Below are 17,341 nucleotides of genomic sequence, written 5' to 3'. Positions count from 1 at the left end.
GGAAGTTTTTCCCCCAGAGGGTGGTGAGGCACTGGAACAGGTTGCCCAAGGAGGCTGTGGATGCCCCATCCCTGCAGGCATCCAAGGCCAGGCTGGATGTGGCTCTGGGCAGCCTGGTCTGCTGGTTGGTGACCCTGCACACAGCAGGGGGTTGGAACTGGATGAGCATTGTGGTCCTTTGCAACCCTGGCCATTCTATGTTTCTATGATAAACCACTTTGCACAACAAGCCCTGCTCTCCCCAAGTGGCTGAACACCTGCCTGCTGCAGGGAAGCCTCAAGCAGGCTTGTTTCACTGTGCCTGCAGAGTCAAGCCACAGGTCTTTTGGCATCCAACACAAGGCACAAACAATCAAATGTGTCATCATCAGGAACTGGAGTGCTAAACCAGATTTATAGATGCTACAGCTGTTTAGTTGCTAATTGGTATGCTCCCATGCTTGTCACAAGGCCTGCTTGCTTTACAGTCCAGTGCTCATTAGCAGCTGCTTTTTCTTTTGCTGTTTGCTCTCTTCCTTATGATCCTGCTTGGCTATGCCTGGGAACATTCTGATAACAGCAGAGGCCACGAGCTTGGGTTGGCAAACAGCACCTTGCTGCCATTCCTGTGCACTGTACTGAATGGCAACAGCTGGAACTCCAGAGGGAACTTAAGTCAGAGAGACTGTGACCTATGGATGAGTCCATAGAGGAGCAAGCCTTGTAAAAACCTTGCAGCACCTGTGATGATAGACAAGAGCACGCCAGAATACCTCAAGGCATCTGTGACCATGGATAAAGCAGACCCAGCAGGTGTCTGGAGGGACCATGGCCAATAGACAAGCCCAAGCTGGAGCTGGAGTGAGGGGAGTTCACTGCCATCTAAAGCCCTGTGGCCTGGTCCAAAAGGCAAGAAGGTGGACTGTAATGGATGCTTCTTTAAACTGTTGCAACCCATGGCTTGATTTACACGTTACAGCAAGTCCTTCCATTGAAGGAATTCCTTGAGCCAAAAGATGAGCCTCACAGGGAGCAATGCAAGTGCAGAAAAGACCCAACTTGAAGTGTCTCTGGCATCCAGTAACTCCAGGTCACTTCTGCCCCACGCAACCACAACAGATAAACACTGAGTCATGGACTGAGACCTGAGACATTTCACAGGTGTAGTCCATACACTGGTGGAATAATATCTGTGTATTAATCAAAGGGAGGTGATTAATGAGGACGCATTAAAGAGCACATGACCTGAGCATGAAGTAAGTGGCACAGAATAAGGTGTGGTTATTGTCAAGGTTTTGGCTTGGATTGAGTAAATTTTCTTCATAGATGCTTGTATGATGCTGTGCAATAGAGCAGGGAAAATCTGCATGATGCAGATAAATTGGCAGTAACAAATGCACTGAAAGAACCTGTCATGGAGAAGCAGAAAGGCAGGCAACAGTTCCTAGGAAGCAACTCAAGCAAACTAAACAGCAGCACAGATGTACTTGATACAAACAAGAACATCATGTTAACCATGCAACCTGAGTCTCTAATCTCAGCAATCCCAAATTCAACCTGGAGAGTTACAGTGGCAGATGGCTTCTAGTGGCAAGACAAAAAAAAAAATAGTACAATTTAATTCTCTTAATCATTGCTTACACCAAAATAGTACAATTTAATTCTCTTAATCATTGCTTACACCAAAATAAGAAATGTGCAAAAATGATGTGCATTTTTCTCTCTCATAATTTAATTACCACGTATTTACCAGCGATTTTTAAAAGATATCTATCAAATCATGGCTGTCCTGTGAGTATAGAGTAGCAAATTGCAAGAATGAAACCAGGGTTTGTGGTAGCTTTTATGTCTGTGAATTTGATCTCAACATTAGAACTCGAGTCTTTGGGCTCTCTCTGTGTTCTCCCAACTAAAGACAGATTCTAGGTGGAAACTTCAATGAAACCTGAACAGTCAGCTGTACAGCAGAGTTTGAACAGGTATGCAAAAGAAAACTGACAAATCTTTGTAACTGTTCTTTTTCCTGCTAAGTACTTGTTTGCTTCACACCTCGTGATCTCCAGCTAACTTTAACCTAGCAAAGCCACTGAAAGGAATTAAAAGAGCTACAGAACACGAGGATCAGACACTACACCAGCCAGCCTACAGGCTAACTTTAATAGAGCCTTAATTGGTGCAGTAAATTTAAGGTATATTTTTGGAGAATTCAGGTACACAGGACAAGACCACCAAGACACAAAGAATGAGTTCTTTGCATAAGTAACACAGCGATTCCTGCAATAATGTAATCAAAACTGATTTCTAACTTGCAGTTGCAAAACCACCAAGGAGCCCCAAGCATTAAAAAAAAACCACTGAGTTCTCACCACCTATTCCAGTCATTAGAAATCTTGTGAAAAAGTTAATTCCTGCTTAAAAGAAAAAAAAAAAAAAAAAAAAAAAAAAAAAAGAGCCAAAGGGTGCTGGATTCTACCCAGAAATTCTTTTGCTAGTGCTGTCTTCGATTTTAGAGATCCTTGCCTTCCTTCCTCCCACCACACAAACCCAGGACTCCTAAGGAATAATGTTCCTTCTCCATCCTTCACTTTCCTGAAAGTAAAGAAGTTTTCTCCTAAGGTTTAATAGACTCCTTTCTTCGATCCCTGTTGTACTGCTATGCACCTAAAACATACTTCTATTGTGTAAGAGTAATCCAAATTTCACATGGAGCCAAGTGAAGCGTCACCACTGCACTGTGCAGTGACATTAACACCTGATGTCTCTCCTGATGAAGTCCTGCTCATCTTTCCCCTGCGTGTCACCTGGGTGGTCAATAATTTCTCCATTGTTTTAGCTGTGTCAATTTCCTTTAATGAAGCCCAAATGAGAACAGATGATCACGTTTTGTTCCACCAAGTGACAACCTTGCACTCTGGAATTCTGTAGCTGCTCCACTGCTGTAACCAGGTTACTTCCAGTGCTGCTAAATCCTCGTGAGCACTACCAAGTCTCAGCTTTGTCCTCACCAGGAAAACACACAGACAAAACCTATTGCTACAATTTATGCTTGTTTAAAGAAACAGTTGTAAGAAACATGAAAGTTGTTAAATAAAAGCGTGCTACTTACCCGAGCACAAGCAAAGGAAGTTTTTGCATGTCTTTGGACATATATCTGAGAAGAGCTGAAACATAATTCGACCAACTGAAAGATTAAAAAAAAATAAGTTTTACAATTCTTTATGATGATAGAAGAAAAATAGCATATGAATAAATCTGCATAACTGCATCACGTGTTAAGGACTATAAATGCAATGGAACCCTTGGCCTAACATCCTTTGGTTTAAACAGAAGGTGTAATAGATGACAATTAAGGAAAGTGAAAGACAGGTGGGACAGCTTTAGCAATTTCAGGACTAATGCTTCAGTTGCCAAATACTATGAATCAAACACTGCTGCCTCTCTGCACAGTTTGAACAGAGCAATCCCCACTCTCAGTACAGCTACTCCCACACCACTGGCAGTGCTCACACTGCCTGCCTTAGAAACTGATTACAACACTGAAGAACTAAGAAAACTATTTTAGAACTGTCTCACATTTCCTATTTCATTTTCTGAGACTTTCTGGGACTTCTATTTCTCCAGTCAAAACATAAATACAGTCGGATGTATGAAATCCTTAACAATAACTTTGTGAATTATGCACTTTTTAATCTCTGTATTGTGAAGTGAGGCATAAATTAAGGGTTAAATGCCACATGGCCAGCCAGCATTGCAGGAAGGCCAGAATCTATTAATGTGCACCACCATCTAGTGGTACACAATGGTAAGACTTCCATGTAATTATTGAACTATTCAGGAATTACTTCTCTCCCTTCCCTTAAAGGAAAAGCGAAATTAAACACATTTTGTTCATTATTTTGGTACTATGAATTATTCGGAGAGGCTCCTAAGAAATGATATTCAATTTGAAGGCCTTGTGCAAACAAGCACAATTGTCAGGTTGGCTTTTTTGGATCACAAAGATGGGGATAAATGAAAAACAACACAGGGACCACCTGTATTTTGTATCTCAGCTAAAAAAATCCAAGTGCCTTCAGCTGTTGAAACGACTATTTCCTTAACTGCAGCGTGAATATTCTCAGAGGATTTATTACAGCAGGCAGAAAAACCTCAAGAACATGGATAGAGACAGCCTTCAAAGAAGGAAGACACGGTAAGGAAGTTTCAATTTGCATTATAAGCACAGTAATTCAGAACAGCAGAAATCCCACTGCTCTGCTTGCAAAAGCACTGAACTGAGGGCGACAGAGCGCTCAGAGAGCCAGGCACACCTTTCCTCCTGCATTCCCTATGTGAAATAACATGTGATGTCTTTCATGAGAAGGGAAACCATCACTATCCTTACTGTACTAAGAGAAGAGCTCTGATGGACCAAGCTGACAGCTGTGGGATGAGCAGGAGGAATTCCCACCTTAGGGCTCCAAAAGGGTCTTTTGCCCCTAGGCAATGCACAGCAGCCATCCCATGGTGGGCTCCTGTCCTGCATACGCAGCACTGCAGGCAGCACTGCAAGCAGCACCCATCAGTTGTGAGTCCTGGAGGAGGAACCTGGCCTTGAACGCCTCCAGAGAACCATGACTTTCAGTGTTTTGTCAGTGAGATCCATGAATGCATCGTGCCTTTCAACTCCTTCAAACTGCAAAGCGCACACCTGGCATCAGAAGACCACAGATTCCATTTAAAAAAAAATAAGCCAACCTCCCCTCCCCATCACACAAAGTGCTGCTCACCTTCTTACATCCCGTTACATAAAATGCTGCAGTGTGTTTATAAATACACCAACCACACACTGTGCATCCATCTGCTGGGCTACTACCTGTGTTTTACCTGATGCTGTCACTGGGAGGTGAGATGTGCTGCTGCCAAACAGCTGAGTACACGAGCCAAAGATCAAACACACTGACACCCTGATCAGGTATGTGAAGTTACTGCTGTTCGTTGAACGTATATTTTTTTGGCGTGTTAAAAGTCTGCTTAAAATCTACAAACCTCAGCAGTGCCTTGAAAACATAAAAGTGCCTCATTTTAAACCTGGAATGAAGCATGAGTTGGTGTAACAAAGGTGTAAAAGGCACCAAAGGTGTTACTGACTTCCTTGAATTTCCTCTTCTCTGCAAGAATCCACTGTCACCACATAAAGCTGCCAATGATTTTTCCAGATTCATTTCCCTGGTATAAAGCTTAAGTTACCCATCTGAGGAATGGGTTTGCTGTAAGGCTCAAATTGTAGCTTAAAACAAAACCAACAGCTCACAAGAGTTGTGTGAATGAGCAAGGATTGCACACGCAGCTCTGCTGAGCCCTCAGCTGGCGTTGGCCAACAGGTGGGCCTGCAGAAGGCTGTGCTGCATCTGGACTAAACCACAGACACTGAGCTGCTCGTTCTTCCTAATGACAAAACTCACCTAACAGCCTGCAAATCCTCCAGCAGCACAAGTTCCACTTGTTATTAGCAGTTTATTCTAATGGATCAGCAGACAGAGTGTTTCTATACTTGTAATTCTGTGCTCAGATGGTTCTCTTCCACTCACAGCTTTGGAGATGCATTCATCCACACCACGCTGCAGTGTTCACAGGACTCCCATTTCTCCACCACAGAGGTTTTGTTAAGCCTGATTTCACATTTCTTGCTAAGCATAAATCAATACTTTGATCAAGTACTCTTAGATATTTTTTTGGTAGAAATTGGAATAAATGATAAAAAGTATTTCTGTTCCATTAATTAAAAACAGTAAATAATGCACATATAAATTCTAAGATGTTTTGAAGTTATTTCATGAAGTGTTATGTGTAGCTAACGAGGCTACATCAATTACAGAAACCAGACAGCATAATGACCAAAACTAAGCCAGTTTCAAAGCTCCATTTTCTGAGTACAAGATGAAAACTATTTCTGCTTTGGTTTTGAACCCTTAATTCTTCATCTACAGAAGCAGTAGTTCTACATTCAATTGAAGTGACAAAAATTCATGGTAGGAACATCCATGTTGTAACTTAACACAGACTCCTGTTAGCAAAGTTTATTAAAATCACTGAATCATCATAGAATCATGGAATGGCCAGGGTTGCAAAGGCCCATAGTGCTCACCCAATTCCAACCCCCTGCTGTGTGCAGGTCACCAACCAGCAGCCCAGGCTGCCCACAGCCACATCCAGCCTGGCCTTGAATGCCTGCAGGGATGGGGCATCCACAGCCTCCTTGGGCAACCTGTTCCAGTCCCTCACCACCCTCTGGGGCAAAAACTTCCTCCTCATATCCAACCTAAACCTCTCCGTCTCATTTTAAAACCATTCCCCCTTACCCTATCACCACCCGCCCTTGTAAACAGCCATTCCTCCTCCTGTTTATATGCTCCCTCCAAGTATTGGAAGGATGAAAACGATCACTTATTTCAAATACTTACCCAGTGATTGCCCCCAGTTTAGATGCTTAACCTGTTCTAGCAACAAACTCTGGAGACAAACATGTAACACATTTTCCAGAGACCAAAGGTCTCAGATTAATCTGCACAGCAATTTAGATAATACCTCACTGAAATGAATGCATTTTTATCTTACATTTTTTATATCTATATGTAGATTTGTGAATCCTAAGTCTTAAATATTTTAAAGCATTGCTTTAAAGTAGAAGCATGGCTACAGACTTCGGAAAAGCAAAAGCTTGCTGTAGAAAAAGACTGTATTTAAAACATCATTTACAAGAATGGAAATTTCCTGTGAGCTGAACCTGTAGAAATCCTGTCCCATTAATGCTTTGATAGAGCTTCCTCACCCTGTCCTGCACTCAAGCAAAGGCTCCCCTCACCAGCTCTGCTGGTTCACTCCTGGAACCACCCCCTGTTGTGGTGTTCCATCATCCTCACAAAAGCAAACACTGAGCATTGCCCACAACAGAAACGTACTGCTTTCAGTTTCACAAAGAAATGCAAGTGAGAAACGACACTATGGCTCCTCCTAACAGCAAAGACTCATCCGTTTGGTATTCCATTCAATAATTTAATCCGTTCTTGACCTCAATATAAATTTGGGTATTGATTCATTCGGCCCATTTCTGTATAATGAGAGGATTTTAATTTTGAGTACCAGTTTCTCCCAGAAGCTACTGATGCTCTACAGCCTTTACACTCCCCAGTAAGGGCTCACCATACATTAGGTCTTCTTGACTCACAGATCACACCCAACTGGTTTGCCAATAGGTTTGCAGTCAAAACATCGATCTGCTTTCCTTTGCCTACCTGCAACTTTTTGCCTTCAAAGGACTAAAGACCCTCTAAGGCCTCCCTGGTTCTACTAATGCAGATGGACCATTATGGTGACCTGTACAGCAGAGTTCAGATCAGAGAGAGAGCTGTGCTGAAGGAACCTCTCCTGTGAGGAAAGGTTGAGGGAACTGGGCTTGTTTAGCTTGGAGAAGAGAAGGCTGCAGGGAGACCTCAGTGTGGCCTTCCAGTACTTGAAGGGAGCGTATAAACAGGAGGGGGAAAGGCTGTTTGTGAGGGTGGGTGGTGATAGGACAAGGGGAATGGTTTGAAACTGAGACAGGGGAGGTTTAGGTTGGATATGAGGAGGAAGTTTTTCACTCAGAGGGTGGTGAGGCATTGGAACAGGTTGCCCAAGGAGGTTGTGGATGCCCCATCCCTGCAGGCATCCAAGGCCAGGCTGGATGTGGCTGTGGGCAGCCTGGGCTGCTGGTTGGTGACCTGCACACAGCAGGGGGTTGGGACTGGATGAGCACTGTGCTCCTTTGCAACCCAGGCCATTCTAGGATTCTATGAACAGACCGATAAAGGGAAGGACACACCTGAAGAAAAGCTGAAGTGGAAGGAAAAATGAACAAGGGGGTAAGCAACAACAGAAAACAAAAGAAAAGAGATGAGAATAAGGAAAATTCTGTTGAGAGCAGGAATGAAACAAAGCAAAACTAAGTGTAATGTATCTTCTGATGGACTAAATCAGGAGCAGAGGTGGGGAGAAATGAGACAACACTGCAAGGCCACATGAACATTCCATGTGACACCACGGCAGCATTCTGCTGCTTCAGGTGTTATGACCATTAGAACGGATCCAAGCAAATTTTTTTCATCAGAGTAAAGCCAAAATTATTTACAAGAGGCATCTGCTGCCATCCCCAGATTCTTGGCTTACTGCATGTAGTTTAATTCTGCATTCCATCCGTGCCCAAATCCATCGGTGCGGGGACACAAAACAAGGGAGAGCTGCTGCCTGTGTCAAAATAAATGCTCGCTCTTGATTTAATCTTCATTTACTTTAGGAAAAAAAAAAAAATCACAATGTGCACTCATAAAAAACACTTAAGTGGCAACTTGTTAGAAGTAGTCTAAATATCAAATTACGCTGAAAAATGCTGATAGAAAGCAGTTTGTGCCTCTTGCTGTGCTGCAAACAAGACATACAAGTTTTATTCCAACATTCTGTAGCTAAAATTAACCAGCTGAGAAGCACAAAAGCTGCGATGCAGTTTCCTGAAAGCACAACCAGTGCTGCAGTATTCATCCTTGTACTTTGTAACAGATATAATGAACCAGTGAAACTAATTTACACTCCGCAGTCCTTTCCTCTCACATACACACACACCACCTTTTTCCTGTTCCTTTTCATCTCACCTACCAGCTGCACTCCTGTTTTTAATTGCTATAGGTATCCACACAACCCCTGGGTAAGTGAATCTCTGCAGGGGAAGCTCTGAGCTGGCAGCTGCGTGCGGGAACATTCTTGGACTCCAAGCAATCAACACTTTAAAATGACTTTAACATGACACAGTTTTGAGTCCTGCAGGTGAGGAGATGTCTCCTGTTGTGCGAGAGGCACATCCTCTTATTCTCTGCCTTTTCTGTAGATACCAGTTCAGTTTTCTTAGAGCAGACAGAGCAGGGGGCAATGCTGTACCTGCTGGCCAGCAAAAAAACTCACAGCTCTGTTCTGTTCAGATCTTTCCCCCTAAATTTAATAAACAAGCAGATAGGCTACTTATAAGTCAAATCAGATAAGCAAAATGTTGATTTGGAGATTGGTGGCGGTTTAAAAGTTAAAATTAGTACTCTCCTGCTGATACGACTGAGATACATCTCTCAGTCAGTGCTTCGTGTAGTCTGGAAGCACTGCTTCATCATTCACACTTGATGCAGCTTCTGAAGGTCATCTCACAACCAAAGGGGCTATATTTAAGCTTTTGAAACATAACTTTAAAACCTAAGGCATGACTGCACAGTAAGCTAATAAACAGACATTAGCACGCAGTGGTATAAGCACACTACTCTCAAGTCCTGCACTAATATTTTATAAATTGGCAGGTTTTCCTGCAAAAATATGTCACCAATCAGTGCAATAAGAACAGCAGGGCTCTGAACCCGAGGTACAGCCATGAGATTCTCAACACCTTAAAGAGAAAACAGATATCAGCAGCAACAACCAGAGCCCTGCACCTACACCAGGTAACCTAATCTGTGCACCACCAGGAATGTGAACACCTCTCTGGCAGCACTATCAGATATCAAATCCAAAAAGGTACGAAAGAAAACAAGGTAAGTCACTTCCACTTGTGATGCATAAGGCAGAGGAAGGGGTAAGGTACTGGGAAATGGAAGCAGAAGAATGCGTGTGAAGGCAGAGCAGTGGAAAACAGCACATGGAAGTTCTTCACAGAAGTCAAACCTAAAATCCTTTCCGAAGATTAAAAGCAAATGAGATAAAGCATGGATTCTCTTCATATATCAAATCTCATCAAACTACCTCTCCTAAGCCAGGAACTCACCCGCCCTACAGCATTTTTAATTGTCCGATTCCACAGTAAATCTGAGATTAAACCAAGGGAACACATTAAAATCCCTTTTACATTAACATTTCTCTGTTCAAAAATGTATTCTGAGACGGTAGAGCATCTCAAATGAGAGATGAAAGATTTACAGATATACCTTATCAGCCACTGGAGTTAGCACTGAAACCCTTTTCAATTTCGGTTGAAGTGTAAATGGAAGTCGAAGGGCTTACGGCTGTATTTGAATACAACTGCAACTTGGAGACAAACTCTTATTTCAAAGCCTTTCAAAGAGACACCGAAGTAGAGAATGAAAGTGAAAGCGCACCAAAGCTATCAGTTCACTTCGTGAAAGAAAGCAGCGAGTAAACATCCCACAACTAACACGGGCTGCCTCCAAAACGGGTAGGTCAGCCCGCACAGGTTTCCATAGGTAATAAAGAAGAAAGTGAAGGCAGGGGGGAGGGGGTCAAGCAGCAAGCGCGGGATTACAACCCACTGGTAGCCCCTCCGCTTTCCGTAGGGATAACACGAGCTGGGAGACGCCGGGCTCCCGTTTCGCAGTGCGGTGACGCCGTTACCTGGCTCGCGGTTGATCTCGATGTCGAAGAAGCACTGCGGTCGGTCCTGCACGCCCATGGCAGCGCGGCCCCGCGGCGCCCGGCTCAGCACCTGCCCGCAGACACGGAGCAGCGCTCAGCCCCTCGGCGCACCGGGAGGGGGCACTGCTTTTAGAACCTTTTTTTTTTTTTTTTTAATATTTACATGTATGTTTTTTCCTTTCTTTTCACTCAAAAGTAGGACAACTACCCCCCCCGCCCCACCCCATTCCTTCCCCCTCCTTTCTTCTTCTCCCTCCCCCAGTCCCCCTCCTCCCTCCCTCCCCTTTCTCACTCCTCCCATCCCACCCCGCTTTACTCTCACAACGGACGCAACGAGGCCGAACCGCTCGGAAGGGATAAAAGAATCAAAGACCCCCACACTGAGAAGAACACCGCGTGGGGGAGGGGAACGGAGCCCTCCCAGCGCCTCCCAGCGCCGCCCACCCGCCCCTCACCCAGCCCCGAAGCAGCCGCACGGCCTTACCTGGCAGCTCGCGCGCTTTGTCCCCGCTCCACGCCGCGCCCCCCGCCCTCTCGCTCTCCCACCCCCCGTGAGGAGGCGCCGCCGGCCCCGAGCGCCATTACCCGGCCGCTGACTGGCCCGCCCCGCCCCGCCCCTCCAGGCCCCGCCCCCCTGTGCGTGCGCGCCCCGCCCCTCCGCTCCGCCCGCCCGCCCACTCCCCCCTCCTCGCTCTTTCCCGCCTTTTCAACGGTTGCGCCGCTCTGTGTGTGGACGGTGACTTGTGCCGGCGGTCCCGCGCCGCTCTTCTGTGAGGAGAACAACGGCTGCTCTCCCTCGTGTGTCCCATGCAGAAATGTCTCCTCTTCTTTAAGAAAATATATATTTTGTGTGTGTGAGCACAAAATCATGATCAGAGGGCTGGAGTAGCTCTCCTATGAGGAAAGGTTGAGGGAACTGGGCTCGTTTAGCTTGGAGAAGAGAAGGCTGCAGGGAGACTTCGTTGTGGCCTTTCAGTACTTGAAGGGAGCGTATAAACAGGAGGGGAACGGCTGTTACAAGGGTGGATAGTGATAGGACAAGGGGGAATGGTTTTAAAGTGAGACAGGGGAGGTTTAGGTTGGATATGAGGAGGAAGTTTTTCAGCCAGAGGGTGGTGAGGCACTGGAACAGGTTGCCCAAGGGGGCTGTGGATGCCCCATCCCTGCAGGCATTCAAGGCCAGGCTGGATGTGGCTCTGGGCAGCCTGGTCTGCTGGTTGGTGACCTGCACATAGCAGGGGGTTGGAACTGGATGAGCGTTGTGGTCCTTTGCAACCCAGACCATTCTATGATTCTGTGATTCTTTGAAAACCCAGAAAACTTTGCATGGGAAAGCCTCTTGTTAAATACTTTCATCACCAAATAAAGACTGCCTTTGCAGGCTGAGCTGCAAAGGCTGCTGAGTTTCCTTTTGGGGTCTAAATAGTGTAAGAAAAGCTGAGGTGCGAATATCGGTTTTATCTTTATAAATCGGAGTTTTCATTGTTTTCCCAGTATCTTGGGATTGTGGTAAATTTTAAGGAATTGTAATGTTCTGTCATGGCACAAATACTGAGTTCTTACTGGGGCTGGAATTCCCCTGATGAATGAAGAGATATTTTAATAACATTGGGTATTTCAAACCTGAATATTTTTACCTGCAGAGAGCAAATCTGCTTGAGAAAGTGCCATTGTCCAAATGGTGTATGATGGTAGTAACAAACACACACACACATATATACATACATATATTAGAATCATAGAATCACAGAATCATAAAATAGCCTGGGTTGCAAAGGACCACAATGCTCATCCAGTTCCAACCCCCTGCTGTGTGCAGGTCGCCAACCAGCAGCCCAGGCTGCCAAGAGCCACATCCAGCCTGGCCTTGAATGCCTGCAGGAATGGGGCATCCACAACCTCCTTGGGCAACCTATTCCAGTGCCTCACCACCCTCTGGGTGAAAATCATAGCAAGTCATAGTTTATTTCTCTGAGTTTGGTGTATCAGGCCATCCCAGAGTGAACACAGTACATGCTTATTAAAAACTGCATTATTAAATTGTTCAGGTGGGAGGTGCCCGGTTTCTTATTAAGTCCATAAATCCTCCTGCTCAGTTTGAGCCTGCATCAATCAGGCCGAGCTGTTTCACATGGAGCACAGCCAGCAGCTTACCACTGTTTCTCATGTAGCCCTTCAGATCCATCACATCTGTGTCATTTGCTCACATCCTTACAGAAATGGCTTTTCTGGGAAGACAGAGGAAGGCAGCCCCATCCCAGCACGCACCTCACACCCTGTGTTGCAGCTTGCATGTACCCCATCAAGACCACTGCTTGGTGCTAAAGATGCCTCATATTACTTCTGTAGCTTTCCCAGCAGTGAGGACACTTATTATAAGTCCTCACCATCTGAGATGTAATGCATTCCTCAGTGCTTCTCAGAAGTACAATCCAGAAATCATTGCAGTAATTTTATTTAGCAGCAGCGTCTGCGGTTACATCCTTCTCTGTGCAAAAATTCAGAGGTCTTCAATAAGAAATCTGAGAATAAGCAAAGGCAATAGTGAAATCAAGGGGTATTCTAGAGGATAGAAATGTAACAAAGTGGAATTATTTTAGATGTAATTGCTCTATAGCTTTTACTGCTTCTGTCCCCGTAGCATTTGAATATCTCATGAAGTGTTAGCCGTCAGATGCTGTCATTTATTGTCTCTAATGCTTAGTTGTGCGAGTGCTCCCTAAGGAAACTTGTCTTTGGAGCTGCATAGGTCCTTTGGGGATACTTGCACTGTAAACTATCAAAAAAAAAAAAAAATGTAGCATAGCCCTAAAATATTTGTCTGTGAAATGCCTTTGTAATGTAGAAGGGTATTATTTACCTCACTTGAAAACTGGACACTGAGAAACAAAGCTACTGAGAAATTAAATGAACTATAGCAGGTCTATAGGAATTCCTTTCCAAACATTTGAAAGCAAGTCTCCTCGGCTTCCTTAATATTGCCGAACAATTAAATTAAGTTTGTATTTTTATGGTTTTGGTCTTTTTTTCCTCCTGAGCTTAAATAAAGTGTTAATTAGTTTCCATTTACCCACAGTCACTTGCTCATCTGTTTTTGGAATATGAGCTGCTTACTGAAGGCAGATAGACAAAGAAATAAGCAAAAGACTCATAAAAGACATGGAAATTTCAAGCCCTGGTTATTTTAATAAGGAAGCAAATTAGAAGGAAGTTTCTGGTCCTCTTGGGAGAAGCTCCTAAGATCATCTCTAGGACTAAAGCTGGTAAATATGCAGCCTGGTGGAAGAAAGACATACAAAAAAAGAACGAAGTTCTTGAAGCACAGTTGAGGCCAATCTTTTGAAATGTGAGACACTGAGTTACAGATGAAGATCTTTCTGGGACTGTTTTGGAAATATCCTCTGCCAACTGAAACCCATGGCAAAGTCCCCATTGATTTCAGTGACTGGATGTAGGCTGTTTGAGGGGGATTACGGCCTGTGTTGCAAGGCAGTGTACGTAGTTATAGGTTAAGAATTGCTTCTGCGTGACACTGGTTTTTGATTAGCCATGATTTTGTGAAACATCCACCTTTATAGCCTTAAATTTTCCTGGTTATGTTCCAATCCTATAGAAAAAAATGCATGCACTCATATAGGCAGACCCAGTTTTATTCTACCTGAAATCAACTTCAAAGGCTTCCAGTTACGTTATGCCCAAGAATTCACATTGACAAATCTTGGCTGGAAGCTGCACTCGTTTCTGGGACAGATCGTGCTTGTCTACAGGAGTTTGAAAAGTAGGAGGGTGCAAGAACTATTGCTGAGCTGTTCTGCAAGCTCCGTGCAAATCGATAAAACTGTTTAAATTTGGACACAGTCTTTACCATCATAGAATCATAGACTCATAGAATGGCCTGAGTTGAAAAGGACCAGAATGATCATCTGGTTCCAACCCCCTGCTATGTTCAGGGTCACCAACCAGCAGCCCAGGCTGCGCAGAACCACATCCAGCCTGGCCTTGAATGCCTGCAGGGATGGGGCATCCACATTTTCCAGAATGTCTCGGACTGTCCTGATATTAGTTTAAATTGGTCATGGAAGCTCTATCACAGAATCACAAAATCACAGAATGGCCAGGGTTGGAAGGGACCTCAAGGATCATGAAGCTCCAACCCCCCTCCCACATGCAGGGCCACCAACTTCCCCATTTAATACTAGACAAACCAGTGTAGTACTCTACAAACCAGCTAATGTTTAGAGGAAATTTTCAACATGGTTTTTCATTGTGTGCAGCATTTCTGTCGAGGTGGTGGTGCTCAAAATATTTCTGTGAGATAAATTCATGACCACCTATTATCCATCTCACTCCGTAGCTGCTCTGCACAAATTCTCATCTGGTGTGAATGGATGCAAAGTGTTGACACTGAGAGAACTGACTCAGAGCTGTTCACAAGAGTCACAAATTGTGAACAGCAAGAGATGCTGGATAAAAGAGCCAGAAATTTCTATGGCTAAATTTAAAAGCTTGAGTTGCTGTAGAAGAATAGATGAGCACTGTAAGTGTTTGCTTCAGTCATTCAGTCATTTCTTTTGGTATTTTTTTTCGGAAGTATAAGTACTGCATACTGAAACAACTGAAAACTTGCTTTAATTATGAAATGCCTCACTGCTGAGCAAACAAGAAGTTGAAAGTGAAAAGCCAACAGGCAGTTATCCATTAAGCAAACTTAAACATTGAAAAAGTGCTTAATTAAAAAACACACATGCCAGCATTTGAGTGAGGAGTGTGGAGTGCTGAAGGGAAGTCAATGGCTTGGGCATAAGTGATAAACAACAAAATCTGTCAGCTTTAGGCTGCTGATCAAAATCCACACCACGTCTGTGATACGTGACATTTGTCCACACACCGCATGCCAAGATGTCAGTGGTCTGCGTATGGCTGGCAAGAAGCTCCTGTCCACCTTACAGAAAACATTATAATGCTAGGCACCTATGGGGACCTGGAGGAGAGGCAGTCAGTGGTCCTGTTCAGCAGGACAGAGTAAACTGGAATGAGGAGAGGAAAGGAGAGGAGAGGAGAGGTGAGGAGAGGAGAGGAGAGGAGAGGAGAGGAGAGGAGAGGAGAGGAGAGGAGAGGAGAGGAGAGGAGAGGAGAGGAGAGGAAATGTATCAGATGTTGGGGTCTCGGAGGGTGGACTACTACTAATGCCTGCCTTTGGTGATGGCTGTCCCATTTGGCACCACCTATTAACAGCTACTCAGCAAGCCCACAAAGGCTACTTGCAATCTCGTACCCTTTTTGGTTACTCCAGAAGCCAGTGCAGGATTGGCCCTGGAAGCTTGCTGTAGAGACTGCTGTGCCAATAGAAATGGAGAGCAGATCTTTTGAAAGCACTCTTCCGCAGATCATGGGCATTAGGTAAAAATAAAGAAAGGGCACATTTATTGCTATGAGCTTGGTAGCACTGTCATTAATAGCTTCACAGTGATGGGGGCACGGAAAGAAAACAAAACCAAATTCCAGCCACTCATACAGCTCTGAGTCAGCTCCAATAGACTGTTCTCTCTTCAGCCCCTGACCAACCCTAGGACACTTATGCAGCTGTCCCATAGCTGAAATCTGTCTCAAGCAAAACCTTTGTCCTAGGACTTGCTTTTGGGAAAAGGAGCGTTTATTTGAGGACTCTCATATCCTCAGACAGCCTACAGGGATGTTTGTAACCTCAACCATCCAAATGCTCCCTGTGGTTCTGTTTATTTATGCTTCCCTTTCCCTAGGGATTTCCTGTGAGCCATAAATCACTCAATACCTGAACTGTTAACACACTTCCTAAAGGATTATTGAGCTCATTCCCCATCCTGCCCTGAAGCTTTCGGAACGTTTCCATCCCTGGCATGAGTAGGTGGAGCCATCTGCTATCCAGGCAGTAAGCAGAATTTGTTAATGACTGTCACAGTGCGATAGAAATATAAGCAGATCATTAATCTGTTATGTGCTAAATTCTGTAACATCACCTCTACACTTTTCTTGAAAATCTTCCAGGATGGTGAATCCACCACCTCCCTGGGCAGCCTGTTCCAATATTTCACCTCTCCTTCTGAGAAGAAATTTTTCCAAATATCCGGCCTGAACCTTTCCTGGAGCAATTTAAGGCATTCCCTCTCATCCTATCTTACTATTAACATTACTACTTGTCTGCAAAAAGAGGCCAACCTCTTTTCAGGCAGTTGTAGAGAGCAATGAGGTCTCCTGGGCCTCCTCTTCTCCAGACTGAGCGATCCCAGCTCCCTCAGCTGCTTCTCATTAGACTTGAACTCCAGACCCTTCACCAGCTTCGTTGCCCTTGTCTGGACATGCTCCAGTGCCTCAATGTCTTTCTTATATATTAATAAATATTTTAAAATATAAAAATTACAAAATCTAATATAGTAATAAACTTGCTCACCAGTATTACCACCTAAATTCAAGTATCTGTATTTATTCTCTAGTCCCTGACACTTGTTTTTCATGTAAACTGCAATACAGGACGTAGATGGGCATGTTCCCTGCAGGTCATTACCAACACCTAGCTGAAACAAGAAATAAAGACAGCCCAATGCTGTCAGGCAAGTCAGGTTTCAGGAGGCTTGAAGATTATGGTGAAAGGAGTCTTCTCTGGCTGCCTGTTCTCTCCATGAAAACATAAATAGCTTCAGCCTCTCTGGCTGACACAGCATAAATCTCAGCAGTGCCAGCATCTTATCCAGAGAACATTCATGAGCAGATGTTGACAAAGAGGCTAAATATGAGGGAATCCAGAAGCTGAAGCACTGCATCAACATCATAGAATTACAGAATATCCCGATTTGGAAGGGGCCCACAGGGAGCACTGAGTCCAAGCCCTGGATCCATACAGGATCACCCCAAAATCAATCCTATGTCTGAGAGTGTTACCCAAATGCTTCTTGTACTCCAGCAGCTCGGG

General features: G+C 44.4%; 1 protein-coding gene across 5 annotated transcripts in view; it reads right to left on the bottom strand.

Annotated features, from left to right (window-relative positions):
- Window positions 1-11,019, bottom strand: part of NKTR (natural killer cell triggering receptor) — a 40,229-nt gene extending 29,210 nt beyond the window's left edge. For 4 of the 5 annotated variants that reach the window (XM_085226846.1, XM_085226849.1, XM_085226848.1 and 1 more), the window contains exons 1-3: window positions 10,880-11,019; window positions 10,375-10,465; window positions 3,086-3,160 (exon numbers count right to left, since the gene is read on the bottom strand). In XM_085226846.1, the coding sequence (XP_085082972.1) occupies window positions 3,086-3,160; window positions 10,375-10,432 (133 nt within the window). In that variant the 5' untranslated portion in view covers window positions 10,433-10,465; window positions 10,880-11,019. The other variant, XM_085226847.1, reaches the window with a different exon arrangement.
- Window positions 11,020-17,341: the final 6,322 nt, after the last annotated feature.

This window comes from Meleagris gallopavo, chromosome 6 (assembly GCF_905368555.1).
Source record: "Meleagris gallopavo chromosome 6, MGAL_WU_HG_1.1, whole genome shotgun sequence".
Classification (NCBI taxonomy): domain Eukaryota; kingdom Metazoa; phylum Chordata; class Aves; order Galliformes; family Phasianidae; genus Meleagris; species Meleagris gallopavo.
Note: the sequence above shows the minus strand (reverse complement) of the source record. Positions and strands in the feature narration are given on the sequence as shown.